Genomic DNA, 13,268 nt, shown 5'->3' with positions numbered 1-13,268 from the left:
TTTATACACCATTTCACAACCAGGAAACCTTAGAGGATGTTAATCTACTGGAAATCCAAGAGTGGGAAAGGAAATAAAACGTTGCCAAGTTATGGGTGTAATTCTGTCTTTGCATAGATAGAAATCACTCACTGCTTGCTGACTGAACAAAACCAAATAAGCCAAGAGGGCACCAATACAATACACCCTGCCTTGCTGATTTGTCCCATATGCAAAATTCTCAAGTGTCACATACTAAAAGAAAGGGGAAAGTTTATGCAAACTCTAACAGCCTTCAGAATTTGGCCTGTTAAAGGAGCATAGCTGGATCTGAACCACGAGATCATGTTCAAACTAGGAGGAGTAATATCACCAGGAAATTTTTCAACTTCTTCAGCCACTAGAATCAATACTGCAGGCCACTTAAGACAACCTTGGCACATATCAACTTAACTTCTCATCAGCATGCTGGAGGGAAATTAGAAAGACAGCAGACATGTCTTTCAGAAAGTACATCTAAATCTGCAATTCAAACTTTTTAAAGTTCTTTTATTAAGTACAAATGTCATAATCAAGGACTGGTGTTTTATTTAATAATTTTTACTGGTACTGCCTCAAAGATGCAACAGAGGCACAACAGAAAACAGAGAAACAAGATGTTGATGTTCTGCCATCAACAGAAGTTAAAGACAAACTGTGGCAAAGAAGACCAGTTCCAAAAAGTAAATTTCCCCAAAATACCTTGCAGTTAGTGTTAGCACACCACTTTTCCCTAGTAAAATGAAAAGAGGGTGAATGCATCTTACCTGGCTACAGGTCCAAATCCACTGATGTTCCATCTCAAAGCTCTCAAGGCTGCTCACGTGTGAACAGGCTGGAGGGCAATTCCTGGTTCTTCTGAGCACACAGCCTGCACAGCGCTGCCTTCTGTATCAGAAGTTGTTCCATGCTGCAAAGAGCTCCCTCCAGAGCCACGACACAAGAATCTGTTGTGAAGGACTGTGCATACATACGTGAGGCTTCGGTGAGCAACAGCTCAGGACCAGACAAACACAGAGCTGCTGATCTGGCAGTGATCATACCTAGCAAGTTTTTAGAGTGCTTTCTACCTTGGAAAACTGTCCTCTTGGTGGCCATCTCCACAGCTTCTCCATGATGTTTGCACAATACGACAAACTACACTTTTACCAAAAAATCTTGCTGCCCTTACATCTCAGCTTAACGAACACGCTTCATTGTTTGCTACTAAAATTCTCTTTCAAGAGTTTTTAAGCAGTTGAAAAGAAGAAAGGAGGAGAGAGGAGAGTTAGAACACACCACAGTTAAAGAGCTGATGACCACATCGCTTTTCAGAGCTGCACTGTTCTTACACTATCAGCTGCTCTTGAAATGTACATTTTGACAAGAGTTGCTGATAATCTAGCTCTGTCACTTTCAGCATCTATGCATTTACAGTTCCTTAGTGATTGAACTTATCAGTATAATTTTGCACTGGAGGCTGTGGGTATGTACGTGTGCATGTACGTGCAATTGCAAGATAGATGGCAAACCTTGTTCCACCATGGCATATAAAAAGATGTCACCTAAAATAAGACCATGAATGCAAACAGAATGGAAACAAAGATGACTTGAACAAAACTCTTTGTAACACCAGTGCAAAAAGGTACTTTTTTTTACCTTGACTTCAGCAGGACTTCTCGTGTAATTCACATGGAATATTTGACACAGATAACGTTACACTTTGTGCTTATAAATAAGGGCTTATGTCAGACATAAGGATCTTCACAGCTGCAAGCAGCAAGTGGATGGAACTCAAGTGCCATGGACAGCCACCGGAAAGATTAACTTATGAATCTTCTCAGACAGGAAGAAAAAGTGCAAGTTAACCATTGCAAACAAAGACTTGGCCCTGCTAGCTCATCCTAACCCACCTGAACGCCTTCTTTACTTCAGAGAATGGTCAACCACAACACTTAATGAAACAACACCATCTTCAGTGTAGGAAGCACTGAAGTAAATAAACACAGTCACCACTGCAGCACAGAAAATGAAATACTCTTATCTAGTTTTCCACCATTCCAAGAGGACAGAACCCCAAATGAAGTCATACACCACGTACTTTATTGAACTGGCTGTTTGCATCAACCAGATGCAAAGTGCAAGTGAGAGCAATGGTACACTCCAACTTGATGACTCCACACCTCACCAAAAAAAAAAAATAAAAATAAAAAAAAACCACAAAGGCAATAGCATGATATCAAGAGGGAGCTCAATAAAATGCAAAGAAGGGTCCATCACAATCCTATCTGCAAAAGCAGACTGCATGTGTCCTCCCTGAGTTCTTTTTTCTTCCAACATGAGCAATAGCTTGCTATGTTTGTCTCAAGGCCTGAATGTGGCACTTCAGCGAGGGAGATGATACACAGCTGAATAACCTCCAGTGCAGAATCCAGGAACCAAGAAGCTCCCAAGTTTTTGACAGCAGAGGCAATACACACCTGGTGAAACCACAGTACAAGGACTGCAAAAATTCAGAACAGCCTATGACATTTCTACAGCACACACATTGGAGGCACCCTGTGCACACCTCTTCCCCCCTACCATATGCCTGTAATGGGATAATCTGGCTGACAAGTAAATAAATGGTTAGGAGACCATAACCACGATGCACACTTAGCACAGTGCTGGAAAAACTGCTTTTCTTTCCCTCTTTCCCTCTCATCCATACTCAGGTAACATATTGCCAAAACGTGCCTTTTCCAACCAGAAAATGTACCCTACCACTACAGTCATGTCAGTACGCAGATGGTATAATCAGGATTTTTGGCAGTTCTGTACAAGAATTCTCTGTTGTGGATAAAAAAGCTAGAAGAAATGTTCAGTTACTCCTCTTCTAATTACACCAGAAATCTGCACACTAATGCAGTATCATAATAATTAGGATTGCAAAGTAATTAAACCTTGTAAATGGCTTCAAGAGGGAGTGAAATTTGCACACTTGAGAACACGCTTTGATTGAAAGCGTCATGAGCGCAGCCCCATTGAAGGACTGCATTGCTTGATGTTCTGCTAGTAAAAACAATTCTCAATTCTACCAGTCTGTCTCACCTCCACATCATTTAAAAATTCATCACTGGTGCACCAGTTCACCATGAAGGCAACTCAAGAGAACAATGGAGAAAATCACCATCAACATGGCTCCCTGCTTTGTGACATCTCTCCACTGTAACGCTGGGCCACTGATAACTGGCAGCTGGTACAGCTACCCACCCAGCTCTGCACAGACCCCACATGGCTTCATTGAAGCCATATTTCTCTAGATCGTTTATGAAACTGTCACACACATTAGACACTAAAGCCATAGTGAAACTCAAGCTGCAATGCCTTCCCTAGCTACAAGACTTGTTCAACAAACACAGAAGTACATTTTCAAGGTTTTAAAAGTCATTCTGGCTGCTCCTGATCTAACAGTTTTCCAAAATAAAATAAAATAAATTTACCTGTAATTCTCTTTTAGCTCTTAGTATACATTAAATTTTAATGTCCCACTGTTCAGTCACCTCAGCTCTCTGAAGTTACAGCAAATGGATCTGAGATCACTTGAGCTAGGACCTTCCAGGATCCTAGAAGGAAGCCCACCGGGTACAGCTGACTTGCAATCATTAAATATGTTTACATAAATTCTCAACTCCCGTTTCTTTTTCAGTGTGTCATTCTATCCTTTGTCACAATGCCATGTGTGTGGAGGGCTGCTATCTAGTAGAACTTAAAACCAACGGTGAGTAGCTCTGATCTTCAACAACCATTCTAAGTTAAACCTGACACAATCCTCAGGTCAAGTTATGGAATCCATTAAATCATAAAGCACCTCATACCTTCGTTCATTGTCATCGAGATGAGCAAAGAGCACGTTCTTGGAGATGGCCTTTGCCAGAGCAGTCATAGTTTTATAGTCCTTTGGAATAACCTGTGGGTGAAAAGAAAGAAGAGCAATTACGAGTCTGGTTGTATTTCCTCCTAATTCTTGAAATCTATGGAAAATTCCATTGTTCAAGATAACAGATGCAATTTGATTTCAATCACTGGGACAGATTTAGGCTATAATATAAAGCCACTAAGAAAGTAATAAATTACAGTTTTGATAACATGGGGATAAGAATTGATGTTCTCAACATGACAACCAGAAAAGAAATGCAAGCTCTGAAATGACTAGGGAGAAAGATAGCCATAAAATACCATAATTAGCAGGTACTGGCAGCTGTGCAGTATCCTATCAAGTCTATGAGACTGAGGAAAATACATTTCTTATTCTTCTCTCTCCACAAAGAGTTTCAGAAGCAACCTACTTTTAAAAATGAGTAAAATTTCTCCAAGGAAAAGGAAAAAAAAAATGAATTGATTACACAATGTTTTTCATACTGGTTGTGGCATAAGGAACTCCTGCAAGGCTCACCTGGGTCAAAACTCACATTTTGCTTCTTGGCAAGTGAGAAGATTTATGCTGGAGAATAAAGAGGTATTTTATTTGCTAATTGAAGAGAAGGCACACATCCTCTACTATGTGAATTTGGTCACAATCCTGAAAGTTTAAATTCTATTAAGTTAAACAAAATGGGTGTTTGGCTACTTTTTCTTTTTGGTAACTTTTTCTTGTTTTTGCTCCTATCAGAGAAACCCCGGACTGACCTGCAGTTCTGCATTTCTGTTCTATGAAAACAACCTAGCTGTTCAGCTTACTGCTGCTGAGCCAAGAGGGGATAATCTAAACCACTGACACTCAGCTCTCGCTGATGATAAAATACTGCTGACTAGCCTCTCTCAGTCTCAATCTGAAGCAATGAAAGCTACAGGGCAGAGATTTAGGTGGGTCTCATGGACAAGGACACAGAAAACACAGGAAAGATTCCTTAGGTGTCACAGCAACCAGACATCAACAAAATGAAAAGTCTAAACAAATCACTTGATCACACCTTATATCATTTTTCTAAGTAATCATGAAGCATTCTCTTCAGACAGATCAACACTTTTACAACAAAATTCCCATTCTGTCAGTTGTTCTGTTAGCACTGTGTCAGACGTGCTGACAAACATTGCTTTCTCTGGTTTCAGGACGAAGCGATGAAACAAGCAGCCGCAGTGATCTCAGTGCTCTTCTGAATGGAACCACCCCAGATGTTTGCTCAAGTCACTCAGCTAAATCTCCTTTCATTTTCTCTCCAGTGACATAACTCACCACTTTCCCTTTAGCACTACTCATCCTACAGCTCACCCTCCAGTGGATCCTTCAAGCTGCTTATGACCCACATGTGTTTCTATCCAGCGCCTGAATTCAAGCCAACGGTTCTTCCTGGCTGTTAGCTAAAAATCCTTCTCTTTGCAATAGCTTAACAACCCTTGCCTTGCTTTTTACACTTTTCCATTTCTTTCGTAATTCATCCCTCCAGCATCTCCCTCTGTTTCTTATTCCAGAAACCTCTGTCACAAGCACACAGCTTCAGGGTTCACCATGGGAATCATTCGCTTATGGCAGAACACAAAGCAAGAAACAAAACATCCCATAGCTAGTCCTACATCCCTTGCAGTATCTATAGCTGACAGAAAACCATCCCTACATCATGTATTACTTAAACCCAGTCAGTTTCTAGGGAATTAAAATTGCAGCAGTCCTTGCCCCAGAGCACCCAGAATGTGATCTGCATTGCTGTTTCCAGCTGTGGGCCAATTACTGCCTACTAATCCTGCTGCTGGGAAAAGGAATAAAAAGTTAATTTCAGGATCCATCCAAAACAGGAAACATTACCCAGGGAGTAATGGCTGAGAATTAACTCCTCCATAACGGGAGGCAACAGATTAGCAGCATTCCTCAACAAAGGAAAGAATACAGAATGCTGAAGCAACATGCTTAGAAAAATACTTTATTAATACATTAAGAGGCAGCAAATGTACTTGAGAAGATGGTCAAGCCATGGCTTTGCTGACATGAGGACGACACTCTACAAGCTGACCGGTGCTTCTAAGCACTAAAGCTAAGCAGAATACAAGTCACTTCATCGCCCTGCAGGGACACGACAAAGCATTACCTTTCTAACATAAGAAACAGCATCTTCTTCTGTGTACACCTCGGCACTGACTCCTCCTCTCCTGCGTCGGGCTTTTACTACTGGGTTGGGAGGCGGAGGAGAAATCTCATCGTCATGGGAATCAGACTGGGAACTGGACTTCTGCCGAGCCAGTATCTGTTTGCATTCTTCCTGCAAGGCAAAAAGAGAGAAATGAAACATCTCTTACCCATGTAAGACTCAATATGCTTCCTCTGTGACTCTCATACTAGTCTCAACTCTCTCAACTACTTCATTTCTACATCTAGATGTTTAGAAATACACACAAGTACTGGTCAGAGAAAATTAAAAATGTGCAGCTTGAAAGACTGACACCAACTCCAATGTGTATACAGGCACCATCACTCCAGTACTTGATCTGTCCAATACTTTTACACTTAAAGGAAACCAATATATTATAAACCACAGACATTTCATTGCAGCTACTTCTGGCTGAGAAAGAAAAAGAATAACTTCTTTTGCTAACTCTCCAACACCACAGCTGTTACTTGCTCAGTTGGCTTTTACATATCTTTGTCTCTTGTACAGAGAACATACCCGAAGTCACATATTAACATGTTAGATGTGTTCCTTCATCTTGCTCTGCTTTACTCACTCCTGCAAGACAGAACAAAGATGTTCCCTATTCCAGAATTTCTACCACGTAACAGACTTATAATTAATGGGACTACTTCCAAGCAAGCAAGATCCAAGGTAGGCTCCAGAGGACTGCAAGAAATGATGGCTGGCTTAGCACCAGCTGGCCAATAGGGAGGTTATCCTCCAAATACCACATCCTTGGAGGACAGAGTTCAGTACAAAGGGGAATCCCTGAAAATATGGTAACAAGAGCGGGAAAAATCTTCAAGGAAGGATGTGAGAGACACAGGATGCTGTCAATTCATACAATGAATTATCTGATTTCTGAAGAGCTCATACAAACACAGCTACCCATAGTTATAACATTTTCAGGCATAAAATGCACAAGTCCTTTGTAGAAATCCAAAAACTTACACCTGAGCAGCACTGGTTGTTCTACCACCTCTCCAGTGCCCTGCCTCATTCATTCCAGCCTCCTCTGACCCTACTCAAGGTGAGGGAGAAGGGCCACAGGATGGATCTCGCATCCAGTCCTCAGCTTGTCCCATAAAGGAAACTGTGGGGGATACGAACGTTGTGAGCAGTCATCCTGCCTGGCCAGCAGTAGGATGAATAAATCCAGTGATTTATTTGCTGTCACCTCCCCCCTTACCATACACACGAGGTGCACCCTGATAGTCTCAGAGCTGTGTTATGGACGCACGCACACACAGCACTCGTCAGGCTGCCGGCTGAACAGCCCCAGTATTTCTGAGAACTCATACTAGTGGAGTTGCAGGCTGTGTGAAAGAAAAAAGAAAACGCAGCAATGCTAAGGCCCCTGCACTGCCAACAAAGCCAATTTCCCTTTGACAGCAATACCAGAACCTGGACACAACTAATTTCTGATGAGATTCCTCGATTTGAGCTAGTAAATGGAGTCAGCGGAGGAGGAAGGACCTCAGAGCATCAGCACCAGACATGTGGCAAATCACCAACACGGCCAACAGCTGGTCTTACTGTCACAGGAAATGAGTTACAGCTAACTCATCAGGTATGACACCACAAAAGAGTGGTACAGAAAACTGGCAAAAGTTCACAATTTTAAAGCTTGCCAGAAAAACAAATGATTAATATCTGTTTTGCCACCGATGTTTACAAATGTCTGACAAATCCAGTCATGCCACTTGTCTTTTCTGGTCTCACTCCAGCTTCCTTCTGCACCATCACAAACACTGCCCCCATCAACAACTTCAGGAGCTTTCATACCGATCTTCAACGCGTTATGGCAGTTGAAATAAACAGCAAAGTAGTATTTCTTGTGAGATAACTGAGATAACACTTATGGAGCTGGATGGAGAGGTGAGGTCCTGACCTGCCTGAGATAATGCCGAGTTTCTTCTGGTATCAGCTTTTGTTTTTGTTTTTTTTTTTTTTTAATGGGGATTGCTAAACTACAACTCCTGGACCATAGCACAGTTGAGTTAGATGATGTACACGAACAAAACCAACAAACAAGCTGACTTCAGATGTATTAAATCTTCACTGGAACTTTTCCATTTCCAATTCAAATTTCAGATAATAGCACAGAATGCATAAAAAAATGACTCAGCAGGCCCTATTTAAGCACTCTCATCAACTTCTTCCCCATGCACAACTCCTCTCTGACTGCCCTTAGCTTCCCTTAGTACAATTATGCATTTGCAGAAATACAAACATGATAGATAAACATATGTGCACTATTTATTTTCATTGCATTTAAAACCCAGCCATCAAAAACAAACCTACGACTGAAGAGTTTGAAATACTGTCACCACTATTTCAGCTTCTGTATCTCTTTACAGTTAACATTGTATTTTTATACCACACAAACAAAACCAAACACTTCTTCTTCATAAGCTTAACTGAAAGGTAAATAAGACTTTTCAGAGCAGAAAGCAGTTGAAAGTACACAAAAAGGTAATTGTAACAAGGAGCAGTCAGGTAAGCAGTTAGAGGAATGCAGCTCTTGCACAGCTCCTTTAATACACGCTCAGAGTGAAAAGCAAGAGCTTGCCACATTCAAATATCAAACAGACACTTCTTCAGCACACACTGCATGAAGGCACTTCCAAGGAATTAATAAATATCTCCTCTGCCCCAGCACGGATTTATGCAAGAAAGCAAGCTCGATGAGATAAAAATTAGTATCACAAAGCATGCTCTGAAACCCAAATACCTTCTAAAGTAAAAAAGATATGAAAGGATTATAAAAGTGAGTTACCATATGATTCATTTTAAAAGGAAGGCTCTTCGCTACAAACTCCTTTTATACAAACAGCAGATAGTTGACTGGCTGCCTTTTCCATATGCCGCTATTTGTAGGCTAGGTAAGATTTCCATTACTGAGCTAAAGAGTGCCTTTTGAAAATAAAGCACACACTGTATCCCAGGTTAAGCTTTCACAAAGCCATCTTCCATATATCCTGGGGTGGAACTGCACAAATACAGCAAATACGTTAAAGGAGGAACAGTTCTTCAAACAGCCATCAGGCACAGCTTGGTGTGGACGCCTGTGCAGACCTCGCTCTCAAGTAAACACCTCACCATCTTTTGTTGTCATGACAACAAGCCATCTCACTCTATTCGAATCACACAGATAATTCACGATGGCAGAGAAATCCGATTTCCCAATCACGTCCACTTTAAAATGAGGGACTCCAGAAAGCACATGGAAGTCAACAGCAAACACAGCGTGACAAACCTCCGAGCAAGCTGCAGCGAGCACCTCGCTCCGCGCTCTACCCTTCACCTGCTGCACTGCTGCCAGCAGAGTTGCTCCTGATTTGTGCAGCAGACAGGATGAGGCTCTCCAAAACACAGGGTCTGAGGCAGATACCCGTACACACAGCCCATGCCATTTTGGGCAAGCTTTGCCTGGTTTTCAGTGCTGGTTCAGCAGTGAGAACCCCCTGCAATGCCTACAGGCCCAAGGCAGTGCCTGTGCAATCTGGCGACTTGGAACAGCAGCCTGCAGTCACTGCTATGGTGCAGCACAGTGACAGACCATCACACCCCAAAGGTACAAACCAGCCCTGCTGCATTACAATAACACCCTGCTTCAATACCCCTAATCTAACCAAATTCCATGAAAGTCGTGTTGTGACTGATTAAAAACCTAGCTGGAGCTGTGCACAGAAGACTTCCCTGTGATTTGTGGTGGAGATGAATGTGAAACAGGAATACCACAGCTGACTTCAATAGGTATGCCAACCAAACCATAAATTGGAAAGAAAACATACCGCCTTTGCATCAAACTCAAAGCAAAAAGAGCTCATACACACATCTGTAGCAGTGACCCATTTATCTTTTGAATGTTCCCCTCTGGCTAAGACAGTGGTGTTGCAAGAGGCTGGTGTATAAAACACAGGAATTTAGCAAGCTGTCCTCAGTGCGTGGGGTCATTGCCTCTTCTGATTAATGCTTTTAGGAGTTTTTAATGTTTTAAACACCAGAGAAGCAACCACAATGACAAGCAAGTTCTCAGATTTACCCTTCCTTTCAGCCTACTGCTCAAGAGCACACACCGACAGCTCTCCTGTCTCTTGGCTGGAGCATTTCCAAACAGAAAGTCACTTTCAGTAGTTCCTCTCCTCACTGTTCCTTTCAGGCTTTGTCACTGTCTGGAAACACAGTGTTTAAGTTCATGGAAGGATAGCATCTGACAAGGCTCCAAATCACTGCACAGCTTTAAAACAGGATTCCAGGAAGACTTTAAAAGCACGTCAGCTGTTAGGTATCACAGCTCACCACCTCCGATCCGCTTCCTACAACTTCTGTGTTCAAAAGGAACAACACAAAGCCCATTCTAAATTAAATATTTTCTTTTTCTTCCCCCTCTCTCACCTCCCAAGCACAGTGTCTTCTGACTGAGGCCTAGAATCTGCTTTCATTTCATCCACAACAAATGTAAAGCCTAGCTCATGCACCAGTAAACTAATCTCTCTTTGTACTGGAACTGACCCAGAGCAAACACTGTCAATACAGGAAGGTCTGTAACAGCATGCCTTCATTTTTGGAGAATGACACAATGATTAACAGAAAACTGCTCCATTGGAAGCCCAGACTCACTGATTCCATCACTGAATTTGGGAGGTCTTAAATGTCTTACCCACCCTTTTCTTTGTCACAGCAGAAAACTCTATGATCTCTTCAGATCATTCAGACTAGTAATCTGAGACCTTTCACACAATCCTAGCCACCATTCCTCTGCCTTTTGGATGTTAAATGCTATCTTTTCTTCCACAGCATCACAAAAAAAAACCTAAACATTCACCCCCACTAATGTATCCAGTTCATACCTGTCCTCCACTCTAACTGCCACTACTGCATCCTCTGTGGTCTCTCTGCACCATCATTCATTCCCAATTTCCAATCTAGGCAAATTCTCCTGCCATAAATCTTCCTACATTTCTGTAGCTCTGCCTCACTGCTTGCCATCCTGTGTCCCTTTACCTCCTGCAACATGTTAACACTTCTTATCTTCCCTTCCAGTCTCTTGCAGTAGCTCAGCCCATCACCACCTCTTCTCTGCTTACTTTACCTCGAGGCACACAAAGGAAAGGTTCTCTTATAAAACAACACACCATATTCCTGATACTTAGAAGCTTATGTAATCAACACTTCAGTGTGTAAAATCCAGCCAAATACCAAATGTGTGTATGCATACCTGGCGTAAGAAGAAACACGCCAGCAGGAAAGCTCACTTGATTATAAATTGCATTTCTCTAGAAAAATTCTGCATTCTGATGAAACGTAAATACTGGCAGAGACTACACAAGACTGCAGAAGATTAATGTTCAAATACTGAAACTCTTTATTATACACAAACAGACTCTAATTTACTAACAGTAAATAGTCTTTCCATCCTACTTTACGGCAAACTTGTCACACGTGTGCCCTTATTTTTCTGATCATGTCTGTATGCAATACTGTCTAATATCACAAGGTGGAGCTGCCCAGACAACCTCATTTTGCTCTATCTGATTTCAGACGGCACAGCCTGGTGTTCTCCAAAACTCTTTTGTTTTGGATGGTACCTGAAGGCATTTGGCATCAGCCCAGTCCAAAAACCACTGCTGATCCACAGCAAGCCATGGCATTAAGTTCAGCCCGTGCACGACAGCATTTCTCTTGTGTGAGCAGAGGGCAACAGAAGGAACCAGGTGAGCACTCAGATCCAGAAGGTAGCAGCAGGGTGCCTGGCTCAGCTTGCAAAGACACAGCACTGAAATACAGGTCGTGCAAAATGGCTCCACCAGAACACTTAGACATTTCTAAACATAAACTGAAGGTGCTGTTCTCTTCTGCGCCATTTTCTTTGCTAGTTCTACTCATAACCTTTTTCTGTGGAGCAAAAGTTTAGCTTGGTCTGCCATGACAACTCCACCTTTGATCATATAATCACAGCACTGATCAGTCTGACACCAGTGAAAGTTCTGCAGTCTCACTGTAGGTGAAAATACACGGCTTTGCCTGCAATTTCTTACTAATTAACTAATTCAGCTCTCTCCCCACACAGGAGCAAAAAGGTATAGCACAGATGCTGAGCTAACAGCAAACGTGCCCTATCAGTGTGCTGCTCATTCCCACACAAACATCTCTAGCAGTTAAATTCACTATCCAGTTAAGATTCCTCAGAGTAACTAAATATGGCAAGTGCTGTCCAAAAACAGGATAAAATTCATTTAAATGATTTCTCTATCTTTACAAGTCATTCAAAATGTAACTGTTCCCAAATGTGCACTGTTAAGCCCTGATTCTTCATGCAAACTCATGGTATTCATAGTTTTTCCACTAAATAAAGATTTTGTTTGTCAGTTCTGCACAGCTGGAAAAAATAACTGACCTTGTTCCTACCTGATCCTGTGCAGTCAGAAACCGCGGCTCCCCTGAGACCAATTCTGTGCAGGAAGAAGATGAACAACATTGCAGAAGACCCTTTGGTTCTACAACTCAATGAGAAGGGACAGCTACTCCTCTGGGATGCAGATTTCTTTCAACAGCATTATGCAACTGACCAAGTCAAAGTATTATCCTTCAGCAGAAAATCCCCCACAGTACAATCAATCTCAAGAAAGTCCTCAAAAATGGCTGAGCAAGGAAGTCAAACTGCTGTAGGAACAAGAATTACACCACAGGAAATCTCTGGAAGCATCCTAATGGCCTTCAGCTCAGGCAGCTTAGCTCTCAGACTGCCCTACAGGAGTCAGTGGCACCTCTGCTTACATCCATACTACGCACCATATTCACACTATTTGCTGTCCTGGGACTGTCTGTTTCTGAACGATCTCTTGTGATTCACAGCAGTTCTGTTTTTGCATCCAGATCAATATTCTGTTACAGAATTCCAATGTTCTTTGGGAAATAATAGGAGATTACATAAAAGACTGCAGAATACCCAAGGGTAGGAACTGACACCAACTGTCAATGTTCCTGCAGTGCATAAAGTCAAACTCCCCCAGAGTAACTCAAGTAATCCCACCAGCCATGCAGTTTATTCTAAAACACTATGGCATATTTTAATGTATTTGACAAAAGCGGCGCTCATCCTTCTGGGCAGGGAGTCTGGGA

General features: G+C 42.0%; 1 protein-coding gene across 1 annotated transcript in view; it reads right to left on the bottom strand.

Annotated features, from left to right (window-relative positions):
- The window catches only part of PRKAR1B (protein kinase cAMP-dependent type I regulatory subunit beta), an 87,705-nt gene that overhangs the window by 72,282 nt on the left and 2,155 nt on the right, over nucleotides 1-13,268 (bottom strand). The window contains exons 3-4 of the mRNA XM_042827681.1: nucleotides 6,060-6,230; nucleotides 3,855-3,946 (exon numbers count right to left, since the gene is read on the bottom strand). Of these exons, the coding sequence (XP_042683615.1) occupies nucleotides 3,855-3,946; nucleotides 6,060-6,230 (263 nt within the window). The remainder of the gene's footprint in view (nucleotides 1-3,854; nucleotides 3,947-6,059; nucleotides 6,231-13,268) is intronic.

Source organism: Centrocercus urophasianus, unplaced genomic scaffold (genome assembly GCF_019232065.1).
Source record: "Centrocercus urophasianus isolate 14NV4802_14NV808 unplaced genomic scaffold, USGS_Curo_1.0 seq_29, whole genome shotgun sequence".
Lineage (NCBI taxonomy): Eukaryota > Metazoa > Chordata > Aves > Galliformes > Phasianidae > Centrocercus > Centrocercus urophasianus.
The sequence above is the reverse complement of the archived record's forward strand: the minus strand, read 5'-3'. Positions and strand labels throughout refer to the sequence as shown.